Here is a 17,345-nt window from a genome sequence, read left to right as displayed (position 1 = left end):
CAGAATGGGGCCGGCGAGCTTGGGTAATCATTAGCAAGCATGTGAGAGGGACTTTGATCGGTGGGATTCGAGGGTGGGATATTGAGTAATAGGGTTTGCCTTTGCCTTTGCGTTTGGGCTCCTTAGGTTCAGGTAGGGGTGGTGTGGGTGGTCGGTGTATAAAGCAAGGGATCCCCAGGTGATCATCGGGGGGGTTTCAAGACTGACGAACAACTACAATTAAACTACCAACTTTATACACTCTTTACCATGCGGGCCTCTTTGAGCTTCCTCTCTTTATTGCCTGTTGCTCTTGCGACGAGGCCTTTCCTCAATGAGCCCGATACTGCGTATGTTTCTAGTCCCTACACCTCACGAAGCCTGAAATCTAACCGACCTACGCTCTCAGCATCGAAGATGTCCTCGGCGACACCCCCGTCGGAACCCTCCCAGACCTCGACGGCATGCTGGGTCTCCCTGACTTCGAATGGGCAGCAAGACGGTACATGAATGCCTCCTCCTACACGTACTACCGCAACGGCGCAGCAGGCGAATGGTCATACCGCAACAATCTCGAGATCTTCGGGCACTTCCGGTTCCGCCCCCGCATGATGGTCGACATCACGAACATTGAGTCGACGCTCCCTACTACGATTCTGGGCCACAACTTTTCCGCGCCGTTCTTCATTAGTCCCGCCTCCCGCGGTGGGTTAGCTCACGACGACGCCGAACTCAACTTCGTCAAGGCCGCGCAGGATGAAAATATCCTTTATATCCCGGCCTTCTATGCGACGAAGAGCATGGATGAGATTGCAGATGCGAAACCGGAAGATGGATCGCAGGTTCTCTTTCAGCAGGTTTACCTCGATAGCAACGATACCGCGACGGAGGAACTCTTTGCTCAGATTGAGGGTCTCGGGTCAAAGGCCATCGTTTTCACGGCGGACTCTGCGGCCGACGGCAACAGACTCCGTGCGAACAGATACGGCGTCGGTTCCGCAGACACAGCATACACTCTCTCAACATGGGAGTACTACACCAAACTGCAAAACATGACTTCCCTCCCCGTGATAATCAAGGGCCTTCAAACAGTCGAGGACGTGAAGCTCGCTATCAGCCATAACGTCCCCGCCGTTATCCTAAGTAACCACGGCGGTCGACAACTTGATAGCTCGCCTTCCTCCCTGGAAGTCGCGCTCGAGATCTACCAGGAGGATCCGGACCTGTTCAATCAGATTGAGATCTACGCTGATGGCGGCGTGCGGTATGGTGCTGATGTGCTGAAGCTCCTTGCGCTGGGCGTTAAGGCTGTTGGGTTGGGCAGGCCATTTATGTTTGCGAATACGTACGGTGTTGAGGGTGTTCAGAAGGCGATTCAGTTGCTTAAGCATGAGATTGCGATTGATGCCGCGAATTTGGGCGTGCCTGATCTGGGAAAGATCGATGCTTCTTATGTGAGTTTCTTCCCTGTGTCTTTTGGGTTGTGGTGGAGGGGTTTGTTCGTGGCTAATTAACCGGTGCAGGTCAAATGGGCCAACAATGGCTGGTTCACTTAGGCTCTTGAAGGGAAGGTGCTCTTCTCGGCGTGGTTGCATTTGGAGACGGGGTTGATGTCGAGATGTGGTAGGGGCTTGATGAATCTTGTATATACTGCTCTATTTTTTTATATACGTACTGCATGAATCATATATTATACACATTACCACATCTCATCCCACCAAACCACGCACCTCACCCGATTACCAACTCTCCCCTTCACCTTCAATAATAAGTAACATCCTCCCCAAACATAACACTCCCCACCCCCGGCTCCCTCACAATCCCCCTCTTCACAAGCTCATTAACAAGGTTAAACACCATAAGATCACATCCATGCGGCGCAATAAAGTCCACTGCAACAGGGAGGTACTCCTCCTGCATCGTGATGCTAGAGTTATATTTCGCTTGTCCAATGGGGACGACCATGTCGGGGACGCCGCCCATGTTGGAGATTCGGGCGGAGGACCAACCTAGGGGGATGCCGGGGATGCTGCAGACAGCTTTTGTTAGTAAGTTGATTTTTGAAGAGGGGAAGGGGAGGGTGAAAGGCACGTACTCTCTATAAACATTCCGATATGTCGGCGTGCCGCTCGTACCAACGTACAGCACGAGACTATCGGCGCAAGTCTCCTCGTCAAAGACCTGGACGGTAGAATTCCACCAGTTGGCAAAGATGTTCTTGTTGCTGATTTCCTTGTCGAGTTGTTCCTCGGGGTATGTAAGGCCCCAGTTCCAGCGGGAGAGCGGGACGGGGTCAATGAATGGCTTGCGACCTCCATTGGCAGCGGCGTAGTCGTCGTACAGAGGCTGTCCGACAAGTGGGAACTGTTGCTTCGTGATCAGGATGCCGTAGGTGAGGTTCATGAGGGTGGTGAGTGTTTCGTCAGGGCTGTCAAGGAGGGCAGTAGGCTTAGTGGATCCCCAGGTTGCGTCGAGGTCGAGGGGAGAGGAAGTGGCGTTTAGGAATCTTTTCAGCTTTGATAGGAAGGATAGAACGATTGTGTCTGCTTCGCTTGAGGCGTTGACGGGGAAGTCGAGCGTTTTGATGGTCTTGGGGTACTTGGTGTAGCTCTTTAGGTCTGAAGATGCATAGAGGACCTCAGAGGCAGTCTGCCAGAGCTTCGCATCGCGGGTTAGGAAGCCCGCTGTGTCGAGGAGTGGGCTCATGGGCATGGCGCCGTCAAGCGAGACGAGGTTCCAGGATGGTCGGTTACCGAAGCATCCGTTGACTTGGGAAGGGTTGCGAATTGAGCCACCGGTGTCGCTACCGATAGCAATATCAAGCCAGTCATACGCGCCAATGCCTGATCCAGGGCCGGAAGAAGAAGAGCTGGGATCCTGGTAGCCGTCGCCGCGCGCGTTGAACGGAGAGTGATAATCGACCCAGTCGGCGGTGGCAGTCTCGCCGTTGGCAAATTGCGATGTCTTCATTTTACCGACAATGACAGCGCCCGCGTCAATAAGAGACTGGATGGCTGGGCCAGTCTCGTTGGCAGCAGGGTATACCTCGTAGTAAGCCCGGTTTCCGCAGCCAGTCTTGACGCCCTTGATGTCGAAGAGGTCTTTGACACCGAGACGCACGCCCGCAAGTGGTTTCTCAGCGGTCTTGGTAAAGTACAATCGGGATGGTACGCCAATTGTCACAGACGCATAGCCCTGTAGGCTTGCGGGCAGGACATCATAGGTGTTGTTGCTGGTTGCGATCAGTCCTTGAGTGAACGAGCCCATGACGTCCGAGTACAGCAGGTACGCTTCAAAGACGTCGCCGGTGGCAGTGTCGAGGAAGTACGGGCCTGGGGGAATAGGCTTGGTAAATCTAGTCGCATTCTGGGTACCGAATGCGCCGGCATGACCGAGGAATTTGTTGTTCCAGCTGGCAGGGGGTGAAAATTCAAGGCTTGAACTCTTTTGTGTCCCGTTGTATGTGACATAGATGTCTGTCTCATCAGCGATTATCCGGTATGCAATAGTGCTAGAACGTACTCTCCAGGAAACCCGTGTTGAAAACATCGTCAGCGGCCTGATAGCCTTCTACCAGCTCCTCAACCGCTGCTGTCGATAAGTGCCCAGCATCCGTCTGGAAAACGGTCAATGGCACGAGACCACTGTGGCTGCTAAGTTGACCATGTCGGAAGGACAGGGTCGTTACGACGTTTGGAGGCGCGTAATACACATTGTCGCCGACCTCAATCGTCTGGCCTCTAGGAGTGGCAGCAGCTACAGCACGCGCAAGCAGCGACAAGGCCGCAGCGCAGCCGAACCGAGAGAAGGAACCCATTGTTGCCCTTGCTTGTCGAGTCCTGACTCCTGGATCGCTGACTGGAAGACGCGATGATCGGAATGACCGGTTATATAGCAACCATTCCAAGATAAGGAGAATGAAGCTCTCCACAGATCAGCCGCGTTGCGTGCCGCAAGAAGTTTAGTTTTGGAGTATCTGGCGGTCTTATGGGTCTGTTATCTCAGGAACATGGTCATTGCCCTATCTAATCGCTTGATAAGCCTGGACTGACTCATGCTTTTGTTATCGGTAATCGAAGAAATGCCGTCTTACTTGCTTCGATATTGACTTCTTTAACTATTCTGGAAGGTCCAGGCATACAGCGGGTTGATATGAAAAAAATGTCGCTGCTGGAAATCGAGCAGAATCGAGTGGAACTCCGTTTAAACGTAGGTAGAGTTAGAAGCTATCGAAAAGGGGGGGACGTATGAAGATCACAGCTCTCTTGTCTTCAAAAGGGTGCTTATACACACCCTTTGCACCGTCGGTGTCTCAGCAGAAGAAGACTCCCTCCTGAATACTGAACCCCGCGCTGGCAATCATCTCGTCCCACATATTTTCATCGCCGTAAGCAAACTCCAAGTCTCCAAAAGGATGGTGAAGTTCTGCCGGGTCGCAGTAGACTCCACTCAACGGCAGCTCGGGCATGGACGATGGGCGCATTTCCAGGGGATTTGAAATGGTGGTATCCAACTGTCTTGGCCCTTGTCTCTCAATATCATGGGTTTCAACCATTGGTGTATGCTCGCGACGGCCTGGTTGTGAAGATGGTTGGTGTGAAGCAGGCGGAAATTGTCTTCTTGTGCTCTCTAATCGGCGATTTCGTATTCGAGAGTACTCGTATAATAAATTCTCTAGAAAGCGGGCCTGGAATGCACAACTGGAACTAGCCGGGGTAGATAACCCAGCGAACGTACGGGCTCCTTCTTCTATGGCTTTTGTGGCCGTGGATTCTATCTCTTGTGAAATGTCGTGATGTGAGGAAAGCAGAAGCTGGAAGGGATTAGAGGACTTGTCAGACGAGTCTAGTATTCAAAAAAATGCTGTAATAGTGCATACCTTGACGAGGAAAATGGCCGCATACGCCGTCATGATGTGGATAGAATCCTGGGCGAGGTACAACAGCGACGACGATTCCGCTACGAGTCGTAGCATATCAAGGGCACTTTGATAGCTCAACCAGAAGGGCTTGAAGTTATATATACGGTCGGCATTGCGAAGATAGGCATCCTGCAGGGGGGTAGAAAATAGCTGCAGACGGGCATGGGCGCCGTAGTACCGTATTAAGAAGGCATGGCAATCTGCATTGGAATTTCTTTGTGAGACCAGATCCAACCCTTTACCCTGCCATGCGTCGATAGAGCGGTCCAGGATAGACAAGAGATGTTCTATATGAGAAGCGGAGTTGGGTCTTGACGGTAGTAGCAGATCAAAGGTATCCGCAGTCATCAATCTCAGCGCGACAAAGGCGCAGAGTAGTGGGTCATTTGGAGACGAGTATGGATACTGCCACCAAACCTCACCAAACTCAATGAGTTCGGTGCGGTCAATCATCCACGGTTTGCCAGTCTGCATACTCAAGCTTCGATCGTAAACGAAGAGCACAAGAAAAGTCCGTTCGATGTTTCGGACCTCCCTCCGCTGGATTTCACTCAACCCTGCTCTATGACTAGCTCGTGGAGAAAGCTTATGCCAGCCTAGGTCCATGGCCATACGAATTGCAAGACCAACGGAGGTCCAAGCTCGAGTGTCATTTGGTTCTTTCCAATATGTCATTAGGAGGATAGCCTGTATAATTTCAGTAGATTTATCGCCTCTCCGAAAGTAAATGGCAAAAAGATTCTCAGCGTGATCATGTAGCCCAGCGTACAGGGCGGAGTCAAAGGCCTTTGCAGCTGCAGCCAGAACAGCAGTGAATAGGAACGGAGATTTCCGTAGATAATCAAACGAGTGTAGAGCCGGGTCAAGCTGGCTAATATAAGCGTTCATCTTGTGCATGAAGCAATCAAGCAGGCAAGACGCGACCTGTGCATTCACAAGGCCAAGCACAATGGGGTCCTCTGGTGATAATGGAAGCGATATAGTTTCGGAGGCTCTTCTCCTGCCCTCTGTCGGCGGCACTCGCTGGTCAACACTGAGAATATTCTGTATAGAAAATTTGCCTCTCATAGCTTGATGGCTCAGAAGACTATGCGGCTGGAATCCATCCAATTCAGCACAGAGATCAGTTTCTCGCACTGGAGGATCTGGCTCAACCCTGCGATTCTTACGGGACAGTCTGCGTCGCACCTGTCAGTATCCAGCTGGTTTGAGATTGGAAATTGGGAAGGCATACCGCATCCCAGGCTTTCTCCCTCGACAATGTTCTCTGAAAACGCACTGCAGCGACTTGCGCGCGCACCGATTGCACTTGCCATTACTGCCGCCACCGTCTCCTGAATTGACACATTTCATTTTCACCTTTCGGCATGGAAGACAGGCATTGATGCTGGGTTGCTTGGCAGACATTCTCGCAGACTTCCAGCTCGATGCGAGGTCGACGGGAAAACCGGCTTCTGCTAATATTGAAGCTCAGCTTATCGCAATATGGACGGGATGCAGTGTGGAGGCCGGGGAGTTGGAGAAATCAGCCCCGGAGGGCGTTGGAGTCACCGGCGTTCAAACAGTCTAAGACGCCGGTTGGCTGATTTCCGGGCCTCGTTATCTGATAGATAAGACAATCATCTCTTTTTACCAGCTTCATAGTTATCAGTATCGAATGTTTGGCATACGCAGCACCAGAAATCCTTGACTCGCCACTTTCTGCAGATACTGTCAGCGATCGCACACCACCATGGCGTTGACAACACCCAAGCCCAAGCCGAAAACGGCGCACGTCAACATGATGACCGACACGATAATCGGCAATCTTCCGCTCGACGGCCTGCGCGCTGTGATGCGCGGTATTTTAACGCGGGCACCAAGTTGTACGGCGATCTTTGAAGAGCAGACGAGGACATACCTGGGCGATACTGCATCGCGGTTCGAGGATCTCAATCTTTTCGCTCAACGGGATGACAAGTCAATACAAACGACAGCGTCATTCGAGGATCTAAGGAGGAGGATATGTTGTCTTGTTGGGTGCGGACTGTGCTATCAGGCGCTGCCCCAGCTGGGTGAGATTGTTGGCCAGGTTTCCCGCCTGACCTTGAAATCTGCAGAGACGACTGGAAACGGAAATGAAGAGGTTATAGAGCGCATCGCGGCCGTGGACGGAGACATTGTGCAGGCCCTTACGGCCGTGCAAAAGACATTGCTTTCCCCGACGGGCTCAAGAGAGTTGACAGATGAGGAGGCCCAGCCTCTCCGCGGTTTACTAAAGTCACTTCAGGCCTGTCAATCGTTCTGGGCTAGTACTGGACTTCCCTTTCCCCTAGAGCGAGGCCTCGATGCAACGATCCAGCTTCTGGGTCTTTCGCCCGAGAGTACCTCGACAGCACCCTCAACCATTCCCTCTGAGATTCCACCAGCCGTCATCGGCGAAACATTCACTCTCAACGGCGTAACCCTTCCTCGTCTTTTCACAGGCCTCTGGCAATTATCCAGCCCAGCATGGGGTTCAGCATCGCGAACGAAAATGATGGAGCAGTTCTCCAGCTATGTCAGTCGTGGATTCACGGCGTTTGATATGGCGGATCACTATGGGGATGCGGAGATCATTTTTGTATGGCCCATTAAACTCCTATCGAGTTTCTTAGTACGGAATGCAAGTCTAACAAATGTGCGGGCAGGGTCGATACCGCTCTTCAAGCGCATACTCGGACTCCATGTTCGCCGGGACAAAGTATTGCGTTTTCCATCCGATGGTCGTCTCGTGCGAGGCTGTGCGTGGGAATGTCGATGAGAGGTGTCGGCGGTTGAATACGGATAGAATTGACCTGTTGCAGTTTCATTGGCAGTTTGTAAGATCCTCACCCTAGCACCTCCACTCCACGCAGCACGCGTACAACTAATACAAAATGCAGTACAACGACGACCAATACATCAAAGCCCTGCAATACCTCCAAGAAGACACCCGCGTACGCCATCTAGGCCTCTGCAACTTTGACACAGAGCACATGGCCCGCGTCGTGGATAGCGGCGTGAAAATCGTCACCAACCAAGTGCAATTCTCTCTAATCGACTCCCGCCCAACGATCAGAATGGCCGAGTTCTGTACGAAACATGATATCAAACTTCTTACTTACGGAACACTCTGTGGCGGTCTTCTAGCGGAGAAATGGATCGGACAGGGTCCGCCTGATTTGTATAGTGAGAAGACGACGCCGAGTCAGCGGAAGGTATACCAACGCCTCATGTGCACTATGCAAACAAGAGACAAGCTAATATGTTGCATAACGCAGTACTACGCTTCCATTCAAACCTGGGGCGGGTGGTCTCTCTTCCAAACCCTCCTGCAAACCCTAGACAAAATCGCAAGGAAGCACAACGTCACCGTCTCAAACGTCGCAACAAGGTGGGTCCTCGACTTCCCGTACGTAGGTGCAGTTATTGTCGGTGCAAGGATGGGTGTCTCCGAGCAGTCGAACGAGAACCTAGCTAGTCTGGGTTGGACCCTAGATGATGAGGATAAGGCAGCTATTGAGGATATTCTGAGTAATAGTGATAGACAGGGTATGTTTGAGCGGATGGGTGATTGTGGAGGGGAGTATCGGTGATATAGTCACATGTCTATCGTTATAGAATGAGCTTCACATCGATTAATGAGACCATGTCTGCGCATTATGTATACGCCAATAGGCAAACACGCTCAAGGTCGCCCCTTCCCTCTTACTGCGTAAGCACTCAAAGCATGAGGAAGGAACGACCCTCCGTACCTTCCGTATGTAGTCGTCTTAGACTCGAATGCGGCAGGTACGGGCGAAGGGCTGCTCCTTCCTGTCTGGCGAGGAATGGGTCGTGTATGGAGAAGGGACGACACGCCTGCGACTTCCTTCCTTGGATTAAACATGATAATCCAGCTCTACTGGGAGAATACAACACCTTTGGTAGGAAGTGGGTATGAGCACCTTCTACTCTGGATCAGGGAATCAGGTGCACGCTTAATTGTATACTCTATATTACTCCATTTAGGATTAGCCTACATACTCAAACATTAGCACCCATATCTCTCCATAATAGCTCGAAAGGTAGAGTCACGCAAAAGCTCCGACGCAGACGGTCGCTTCTGAGGCTCATAATAGAACACTTTGCATCAACTCAATCACGAGCTGCAGCTCCGCGGGGTCAATATTCTTCTCGCGCACAAAGTACGAAATCCTATACGCAATGCAGCCCGGCTCATATTCCAAGTCCGGGTCATACAAGGACTCCACACCTTTTGGGTGAGTGTACGAGCCCTTCCAGTCCGCTGGGAGTGGCCCCAGGCACTTCACGATACCACTCATAGGTCCACCCGGTTCGTCTGATGGCCACGGTACCAACCCTGAATACCGGACCGAAAATACAGCCATTTAACTCCATATATCGCAAGCGGGCGTTGGGGTGTGGTTATGCAGCCGTTCTGGTGAGCAGTACTGGAGAGGCGGGTAGCCGTGCGGAGTACTGGGCGAGGAGATCTTCTTTGCAAGCCCAAAGTCTCCAAGATGGAATTCCTCGGTGCGCAGGGTATCGGGGACTTTGACGGGTCGAACGAGTTCGCCTTTTCTTTCTAGTTCGACGAAGGGGATGACTTGTTTGAGAGGTCGGCCAAGAGCTTCGTACTTGGATTGCCTGTTTAGGTGTTGAGGGGGGTCATCCCCCACATGCAATTTCGTTTGTTGACGTCTGCGACTCGTTTGTCGGGGTTGACCAAGTTATTGAGAAACAATTCAAAGGCTCCTCCTTACCACGATGCACGATCCCTGCTTCATGTAGCTTCCTCAAGGACTCCAGCAATTGCTTATCAGCGGACATCCGGGTGCGCATTGAAATTCTCTTAACAATAGGAGCACAAAGACAGGGTCCCATGAGCGGAAAAACAAGTGCTCGGTGCTCATACCCAGCTAAGGGAAGCGTGGAAGATGCCAAAGAAGTGACGAGGTGAGATCTGTCCCGGACATGGTCGATGATGATCTCTCCCTGCATGCGCGTCTCGTTGTCCCCCCATCCACCTGAGGACATGACTTTAACGGCCACATCTTGCTTTGTTTCCAGGTCATGAGCCATCCACAAGATTGAACCGCCGCCGAAGCCGAGCTTGTGCTCAACGAGGTACCTATTATCTAGTAGCTCTCCCATTCGAGTTGTCTTCTTTGTCGTAGTTGTGCCAGGGCTCGGCATCGTTTTCCACATCAAGCTCTTCGTAGTCGTTGCTGGTATAGTCACCGAAGTCTGATTCATCCGTAGGGCCAGACATACTGGGGGTGTGGTAGTCAGAAAGGATGGAGAAAGTGAGAAGACGAGGAGAAGTGGGTGGTGGGTAGCTATGTAGGCACCCTGTATGGGCTCCTCCTACACCGTCCAATGCTTTGTGATATTAATGGCAGCCTGGGATATCTCACACCACGGCACACGAACAAAATATATTCCTCTCTCTCCGATGATTGATATCTAATGCTCAAGGTTTTCACCTTTACTCCTCTGGCGGATACACCACAATGCGGTCCAAGTCCGCGCCCTTAAAGTCCCACCCATTATCCAAACCGCCAACAGTAATAGTATTATGCTTCCCCTTCTCTAGTGTCAACTGTAGGGGTGTCGACAGGATGATACCCTTGTGGGAATCGCGCTGGTAGAGCGTTTGCACGTTGTCCTCGTCCCCGTTTACAACAACGCTGCTTATGCGACGCAGTTGCCATTCTCCGCCGATGCGGTCGGGGGTTCCGCCGGCTAGCAGGCCATGGTTAGATGGGTTATTTATAGGGGATGAATGGTAAGGAGAACTTACGCTGATCGCCGAAGCCCATGTCATCCGTGTCTAGGAGTTGAGAACAGTTAGAGGGGTTTGGAGATGGCTGAGGAGAGGACTGGGACGAACTCTGGTAGTAGAATGAGACCCATTGCGGCTTGCCAGTTCCCTCAATGCCGGAGAAGGTGACGGTACTATCATTGCCGTAGATTCCGGTCAGGATAACGCCATCAGTGCCGAAGTTCTGCGAAGATTTATTAGATCGAGCCATCAGATAGTGGTGCTCCGACGTACGGCTTCCTGTAGATACGCATCACCGCTGGTCTTGGCATTCTTCCCAGGGTATGTATTGCCCTTGACGGCGTTATATTCTCCGGTTTCCCTAAAACTATCAGTATCCGCTGTTACGTTCGACTGGTGAAGGCTACGGTACTTACACGTTCAAATCATAGATATCGTACCACTTCACTTCCAGCGTCTTCTTCCGCTCATCGATCTCGAGGGGAAGCCAGATGTATCGACTTTCCCATAATGAGTTGGAGTCCCATTGGTCACCAATGTATAGATATGTTGTCTTTTTGGACCCTTCGATGCGAATGGAGAACCCGGACTGTGAGTTGAATGTGCGAGTGTTGAGCGGGGCAACGATGAAGGGCTGGGACCATGGTCCGCTGAGGTCGTCGGCGCGGAAGGCGACGACGTCTATACTATTTATTAGCCTTGTGGCAAGATCAAATAATATGCAGGTAACTTTGGAATCATACTGTTCGGTCGATAACCTGTCTTGTGACTCATCAAAGCCCAATAACTCTGGTCCGTCTGGATGATGGTAGGCGCTTCGAGGTCGAACTTGGGAAAGCGATATACAACGTCTTCAAGTGCAGTAATGTTTTCGTTAAACTCTGTAAGGTAAACATCACGACCTTCCAGTCTGTCGCCGTTGGAGTACAGAGCGTAGGACCTGCCATCCTTGTAGTCGGTGAAAAGGCCGAAATCCTGCGACCAGTTGCCCAGGGGAGCAACAGCATCGACGAACTCGTACGGACCTGCAACAGTATCGGAGACAGCTAGACCTTGGAGTAGCCAGCCATAGGTGGAGTTATCTGCGTGCCACCACATCTACTTTCTTTAGTATACCTTGTCATTCACGCGCATCCGATTGGGAACATACGTGATATTGTCCGGTTCCTTCGCTAAAGACAACCTTGGGACGTTGAATGATGTGCTCCGTGGAAATGTAGGGGTGACCTTCAATGGGCTCTGGGACAAAAGAGATCAGCTAGGCCGCGTCTTCAGGGCGTTGGAGGTACCATACCAAGCGCCAGCCCGTGCGATTCCCACGTTCCTAGATCATCGGAGCTATACACTGAGATACCACCACCCTCTTCCTGGCCCTCAATTTTGTACTCGCCAAAGAGCCAGAATTTCGAAGAGTCCTTATCAAACCAAATGTTCCCGGCGTGGGCATTAACCAGGTTCCCCTCAGTATCCTGCCACCGGCCGCCAGGCACGATATACTTGGCATTGACGATAGAAGCCAGCAAAATAGACGAAAGCACACGAAGGACCTTCATTTTGAGATACGTTCAAAACTCAATGGCAGTATGTCATCCCATGAAGCTGCTCCGGGTCCCAAGCCCCTTTTACAGGGACCATGTACGATGTCATAATCGGCGACAACTACCCCGAGGATGCGGGGAAAATTAAAGCTCTCCGCAATTTCTCCGAACGAGCTCTTGTTTACTAAATGACCAAGCCTTGGGGTCCCTTGGGCGCCTATCGCTTGCAGGGTGGCTGTTGATCCCTGCCGGATTGATGCCGAGTCAGGAATTTTTCCGTGCCTAGCCCGGTGGTTGGACGAGATGTGAGTTCATTACTGGAATGATGGTGCCATTGAGGCGCAGTTCTTGGCCATAAAGTCATACTTTGTAAACTTGGAAGACAAAGAGAAGGACAGGAAAGGACTTCGGGGGATTGGCGACGGCGTCGGGCTGTTGGCCTTGGAGCCTGGGGCAGTAACAGCATCACGTAAGCTGCGTAGCCCCGCGTTATCCCCGAGTCACCTGATGTCCAGTTCCCGATCATGTGACAAGGCCTCCTTCCCTTCTGGGTCGCGGCGTTCCTGTCAACATCTCGACAACCACTCTGCCTATCTCCTATTCAATTTTGGTGGCCATTCTGCTGACAAGAGTACATTCAACCGACGCTATATGACTATCTCTACACCTCAGTAACCTCCTTTCCCTCCACGCGCACATCCATCATCCGAACATCCCGATTCTCGTCCTTCTTCTCCTCCTTAACCGCCATGAACGTGATCCCCACCGTCCAGATGGCCAGGGCGATGGAGCACCCAATCATAGCCCACATACCCTTTGTGAAGTGCGGCGCCATATCTGCAGAATAGAAGATAATGCTCCACCACGCATTAACCGCATTACTTCCCATGTTCATGCTCGCAATGACAACAGACCGTAACCGCTCATCCTGGTATCTCATTACATCGTTGCACCATGCGAAGAACGTGGCTTGGCACGCGTACACCGCTCCCGCCCAGTAGTAGGCACCAAACACAGTGGCTGTTGAGTTGAAGCAGGCTAGTATCATGGCGGACGTGACAATTCCGGTTATCGCGATGAAGTAGCCGACCAGGTACCGCTTTCCGCCCATAAAATCGGTCATCGTCGCCCAGAAGAGAGTCGAGATAATTCCGACAGCGGGAACGCCCGTTGGGTAGTTATTCAACTGCGAGACCGAATATGAATTGGTGGGGTGGGACTGCAGGTACAGCGACAGCAATGCATTCGTCGAAAACGACTCGGTTTCACCAGCGATAATCCAAAGCATTGTGAACGCATACCAGTACCACGTGGTGAAGACCTTCTTGAGGAAGGCCCAGTTCAGCGGCACTTTGACGGAGCCGGACTCCGGAATACGAGCGACGGCGAGCGCCTTCTCCTCGGCCGTCAGGTACTTTGCTTTCGTCGTGGTAGGAGTATCCGGGAAGACAATGTAACCGTATACGGCAATGGGGATCGTGATCAAACCGTCAATCTATTTCATTAGCTTTGTCTCCTCAGCGCCTGGGATGGAACCTTTACGATGAATAGCCACCGCCATCCCGAAAGCCCGTGCATTCCGTCCATGGACGAATGGATTCCGGTTTGGATAAAACCTCCAAACATGGTTCCTGCAAGCCCACTGGCCGTGAAGATACCACTGCGCTTGCCGAGCTCCCTCTCTGTATACCAGGATCCCAGGATATAATGTGTCCCAACAAAGGTACTGGACTCCGCAAGTCCCAGGAAGAAGCGGATCGCCATGATGCCTTGCGGATTAGCGACGGCTGCGGTGACCATGGTCAAACCCCCCCATATTATCATGATTGCGGGGAAGAAGATGCGGGGAGGGAAATAAGTCAAGGCGAGATTCGACGGCAGCATGCCAACAGTGTATCCCACCGTAAACACCGTGTTGATTTGGGTAAGTTGATTGCCTTGGAAATTGAGCTCCTCGCGCATACCGGAGACGTAGGCATTGTTGAGGTTTGTCCGATCGAGATAGTTGACAAAGTAGCATAAGCAGCAGAACGAGAGGATGAACAGGTCGATCTTGCGGAGAAGCTTGGCTTCCCCAGGCACACGTTCGTGGCCTTTGATGTAGGATGCGAACTTCCTGAACATGGTCTATTTGGGAGAGTTGATTCTGACATTCTATGACTAACTGGCCGTCGTCTTATATCTGCCGTCAAAGTCTTTCCTGTGACACCTTATCACGCCCAGAGTTGGAGTCGGCCACCGGGGGCTGATACGAGTCCTTCGCCGCGGCTACCATATCTAGCCAAGACAAGCCCATGCATACCATACTCCAACTCTTTGTTGATATACGATAACCTCGGTGCATCCAGCCAATGACGTGATTCATCTACAATGGGCAGGTCCTGTGTAGATCGTGGAGTGTGGCCCTTATCCGGTTCCCCGGCACGCTGCCAGAACCCCGCTGTAGCTGCCCCTCGTCTAATCGCATACTTAAGCTTGGAAGCTGCAAGCCGAGCTTTGCTTATCGCTATCTGTGCATACCTTCATATACCTGTATTGTAGGATTGCCTTATTCTTAACGCTATCATGTCGTGGGAGGCTATCTCTGAGAAGAAGCGCCAGGCGCTCAAGAATTCCATCCCCGCAGAATGGGTCATTCCTAAGGACATCTTCCCTCCTGAGGATCAGCTCGATGTCACGTCTTTCCCGAAGGAATCGGGGTTCTTTACTGATCGCGAACTTGAAATCACTTCGACACCTGCGCAGACCATCTTGTCACATATTTCGTCTGGTTCATGGACGGCCGAGGAGGTGGCAAAGGCATTCTGCAAGACTGCCGCTGTAGCGCAGCAACTGGTAAGACGCCTATGCGCACAACACGCAACAGGGCTGACAGAAAGCAGACAAATTGTCTCTCGGAAATCCTGTTTGACAGAGCCATCGCCCAAGCCAAAGAGCTCGACGAGTACTACCGCTCAACCGGCAAGACAAAGGGCCCCTTCCACGGTCTTCCCATCTCCATAAAGGACAACTTCAACATTATTGGCTATGATTCGACCGTCGGGTTCACGTCGCTAGTCAACGACCCGGCGACGTATAACAGTACGCTTGTTGACCTGCTGCTGGGTGCGGGAGCAGTACTCTACTGCAAGACGAATGTGCCTACAGCCATGATGATCGCGGAGTCAGTCAACAATGTCTTTGGGCGTACGGTCAATCCTAGAAATAGAAAGCTCACCTCTGGCGGTTCGTCGGGTGGCGAGTCTGCGCTCATTGCGTTCGGTGGGAGTCGGCTTGGTGTTGGAACGGATATTGGTGGGTTCTTTTCCACGACCAGGGTCAAAACGATATTAACATTTAAACAGGTGGCTCTCTACGCATTCCCGCCGCATGTACAGGCATCTTCACAATCCGGCCGTCGTTCGGCCGTTTCCCCAATTTCCAGACGCGGTCTGGTCTTGCCGGTCAAGAAGCCGTCAACAGCGTCAACGGACCTATGGCAAAGACCCTCGATGAGATCGTACTCTGGGCTAAGACCGTGGTCGGCCAACAACCTTGGCTGATTGACCCCAAGTGTCTTCCTATTCCCTGGCGCCCTGTTGAAGTAAAGAAGCCGCTGAAGATCGGTGTCCTTTATCACGACGGCCTGGTAACGCCTACGCCTCCCGTCGCGCGCGCTCTTGAAGAGACAGTCTCGAAACTCAAGTCTGCAGGCCACGAGATCATCACCTGGACACCAACAGAGCACAAAGACCTCTCTGGTCTCCTGGCGCAAATGTTCGTTGCTGACGGCGGAAAGTCCGTCGCTAAGCTCCTCGAACCAACGGGCGAGCCGCTCCGTCCGGAGATGGCGATGTACGGCGATGCGAAGGAATTGGGTGTTCACGAGATGTGGCAGATCCACCTGAAGCGGAATACGCTGTGCAAGTCGTATCTGGATAAATGGAATGAGGTTGGAATTGATGCTGTTCTTTGTATGCCTCCCCTTCCTAATATTGTGCGCAGCATATGCTAATGATTATTCAGGCCCTACGACGCCATACAGTACCGTCGAGCACAGCAAATTCGCATACGTCGGATACACGGGTGTCTTTAATGTCCTCGACTACCCCGGCGTTTCGTGGCCTTGCGGGATCAATGCTGACAAGGAGCTTGATAAGCCTTATGTTGACCACAAGGCGCTCAGCGATATCGACGCGCAGATTCAGAATGATTGTAAGTTGACAGTCCCCCAAATCGATCTGCTCTCAGTACTGATGGGTGTAGACTCCGCGGAGGCCGTCCACGGCATGCCAGTCAACCTGCAACTCGTCGGAAGACGACTAGAAGATGAGAGTGCCCTGGCCATGGTCGATGCCATTTTGAAGGACATTGCGCTCACAAATGGGACGAAGTAGATCTGATAGAGCCTATTGGTGGCTTGGGATAGAGTGCATAATGGCGTAGAGTGTATATAGATTTATGCATTGGATAACTTGAATACATAACTTCAGAGCTATGCATTATGAGTCAGTTGCATAATTATTATGCTGTCGCGCACTGTACTCTGTAGGTAAACAGTCCATGTTCGACGCGTCGAGCATACGTCGTCAAGTAGCTATCTCGAGAAGCTGGATGAATAGATCAAGCATCTTTTTTTCTAGTTTTAGAGGTGTGTTGTTCTCTTGGAAAAGCTTTTGGGGGATTCTTGAATCGACGTCTCTGGCATTCGCCGTGTGGGTGTACGACTGTACGTTGACCTCGGGGACAGCAGGAGAATTCTCAAAGAGAGCGGATTTGGTTATTGAGTAGAAAAGATAGGTACTCTATATCTGCAACCTGCAGTCGTGCTGTATCATTTTCAAGCAGTTGAGAACTTGAGACTGTATCCCACATCAGTGCGCGTTGGGGTTCAGTGTCTTCTGCCAGGTCCCGTCGAAATATATATTGCGCCGTCCGCAATACCAAGTGACTGGACTCCTCCCCAAAATCGAACATGGTCAATCTATAATACGGGCTTGTGTAGAACTAGACAATGGAGTGACAATTAGGTCTCAATCTAAGATTCAGATATCATTGTTGTTGATTCTCTATCGCCGCACTGCTAAAGCGTGGATGCGGTCATGGCATAAGAGCTCTGTAAGTTAACTAATTGCACAAA

At 51.6% G+C, this 17,345-nt stretch overlaps 8 protein-coding genes across 8 annotated transcripts; 3 read left to right on the top strand and 5 right to left on the bottom strand.

Annotated features, from left to right (window-relative positions):
• The first annotated feature begins 206 nt into the window (after window positions 1-206).
• Window positions 207-1,585, top strand: BDV14DRAFT_210577 (FMN-dependent dehydrogenase). Its single transcript, XM_073775928.1, has 3 exons — window positions 207-329; window positions 389-1,433; window positions 1,503-1,585. Exons 1-3 carry the CDS (start codon window positions 250-252, stop codon window positions 1,533-1,535), a joined length of 1,158 nt encoding a protein of 385 aa, XP_073625381.1. The 5' UTR covers window positions 207-249; the 3' UTR covers window positions 1,536-1,585.
• Window positions 1,586-1,740: 155 nt separating this feature from the next.
• BDV14DRAFT_210574 (amidase signature domain-containing protein) lies at window positions 1,741-3,796 on the bottom strand (the record flags this gene model as incomplete). Its single annotated transcript, XM_073775927.1, has 3 exons — window positions 1,741-2,008; window positions 2,075-3,455; window positions 3,502-3,796. 3 exons carry the CDS (start codon window positions 3,794-3,796, stop codon window positions 1,741-1,743), a joined length of 1,944 nt encoding a protein of 647 aa, XP_073625380.1.
• Window positions 3,797-4,291: 495 nt separating this feature from the next.
• Window positions 4,292-6,253, bottom strand: BDV14DRAFT_210573 (fungal specific transcription factor domain-containing protein; the record flags this gene model as incomplete). Its single annotated transcript, XM_073775926.1, has 3 exons — window positions 4,292-4,792; window positions 4,859-6,056; window positions 6,135-6,253. 3 exons carry the CDS (start codon window positions 6,251-6,253, stop codon window positions 4,292-4,294), a joined length of 1,818 nt encoding a protein of 605 aa, XP_073625379.1.
• Window positions 6,254-6,632: 379 nt separating this feature from the next.
• Window positions 6,633-8,496, top strand: BDV14DRAFT_202749 (aldo/keto reductase; the record flags this gene model as incomplete). Its single annotated transcript, XM_073774115.1, has 4 exons — window positions 6,633-7,502; window positions 7,570-7,740; window positions 7,804-8,118; window positions 8,182-8,496. 4 exons carry the CDS (start codon window positions 6,633-6,635, stop codon window positions 8,494-8,496), a joined length of 1,671 nt encoding a protein of 556 aa, XP_073625378.1.
• A 437-nt stretch (window positions 8,497-8,933) lies between these two features.
• On the bottom strand, window positions 8,934-10,057 carry BDV14DRAFT_191534 (kinase-like domain-containing protein; the record flags this gene model as incomplete). Its single annotated transcript, XM_073771506.1, has 5 exons — window positions 8,934-8,984; window positions 9,025-9,263; window positions 9,297-9,550; window positions 9,583-9,604; window positions 9,667-10,057. 5 exons carry the CDS (start codon window positions 10,055-10,057, stop codon window positions 8,934-8,936), a joined length of 957 nt encoding a protein of 318 aa, XP_073625377.1.
• A 334-nt stretch (window positions 10,058-10,391) lies between these two features.
• On the bottom strand, window positions 10,392-12,256 carry BDV14DRAFT_210570 (putative beta-glucanase; the record flags this gene model as incomplete). The annotated part of the gene is made up of 8 exons (XM_073775925.1): window positions 11,983-12,256; window positions 11,839-11,927; window positions 11,432-11,786; window positions 11,105-11,369; window positions 10,962-11,049; window positions 10,797-10,911; window positions 10,707-10,736; window positions 10,392-10,648 (listed from the first exon to the last, which is right to left on the bottom strand). Exons 1-8 carry the CDS (start codon window positions 12,239-12,241, stop codon window positions 10,392-10,394), a joined length of 1,458 nt encoding a protein of 485 aa, XP_073625376.1. The 5' UTR covers window positions 12,242-12,256.
• A 631-nt stretch (window positions 12,257-12,887) lies between these two features.
• On the bottom strand, window positions 12,888-14,622 carry BDV14DRAFT_210568 (major facilitator superfamily domain-containing protein; the record flags this gene model as incomplete). The annotated part of the gene is made up of 2 exons (XM_073775924.1): window positions 13,769-14,622; window positions 12,888-13,721 (listed from the first exon to the last, which is right to left on the bottom strand). The coding sequence occupies exons 1-2, from the start codon at window positions 14,348-14,350 to the stop codon at window positions 12,888-12,890; spliced, it is 1,416 nt and encodes a 471-aa protein (XP_073625375.1). The 5' UTR covers window positions 14,351-14,622.
• Window positions 14,623-14,720: 98 nt separating this feature from the next.
• Window positions 14,721-16,602, top strand: BDV14DRAFT_210566 (amidase signature domain-containing protein; the record flags this gene model as incomplete). Its single annotated transcript, XM_073775923.1, has 5 exons — window positions 14,721-15,061; window positions 15,109-15,520; window positions 15,571-16,179; window positions 16,232-16,420; window positions 16,472-16,602. Exons 1-5 carry the CDS (start codon window positions 14,792-14,794, stop codon window positions 16,600-16,602), a joined length of 1,611 nt encoding a protein of 536 aa, XP_073625374.1. The 5' UTR covers window positions 14,721-14,791.
• Window positions 16,603-17,345: the final 743 nt, after the last annotated feature.

The sequence above is a fragment of the Aspergillus stella-maris genome (genome assembly GCF_047715825.1).
Source record: "Aspergillus stella-maris strain CBS 113639 unplaced genomic scaffold BDV14scaffold_51, whole genome shotgun sequence".
NCBI classification, from domain to species: Eukaryota; Fungi; Ascomycota; class Eurotiomycetes; order Eurotiales; family Aspergillaceae; genus Aspergillus; species Aspergillus stella-maris.
This window is presented reverse-complemented; position numbering and strand designations above follow the sequence as displayed.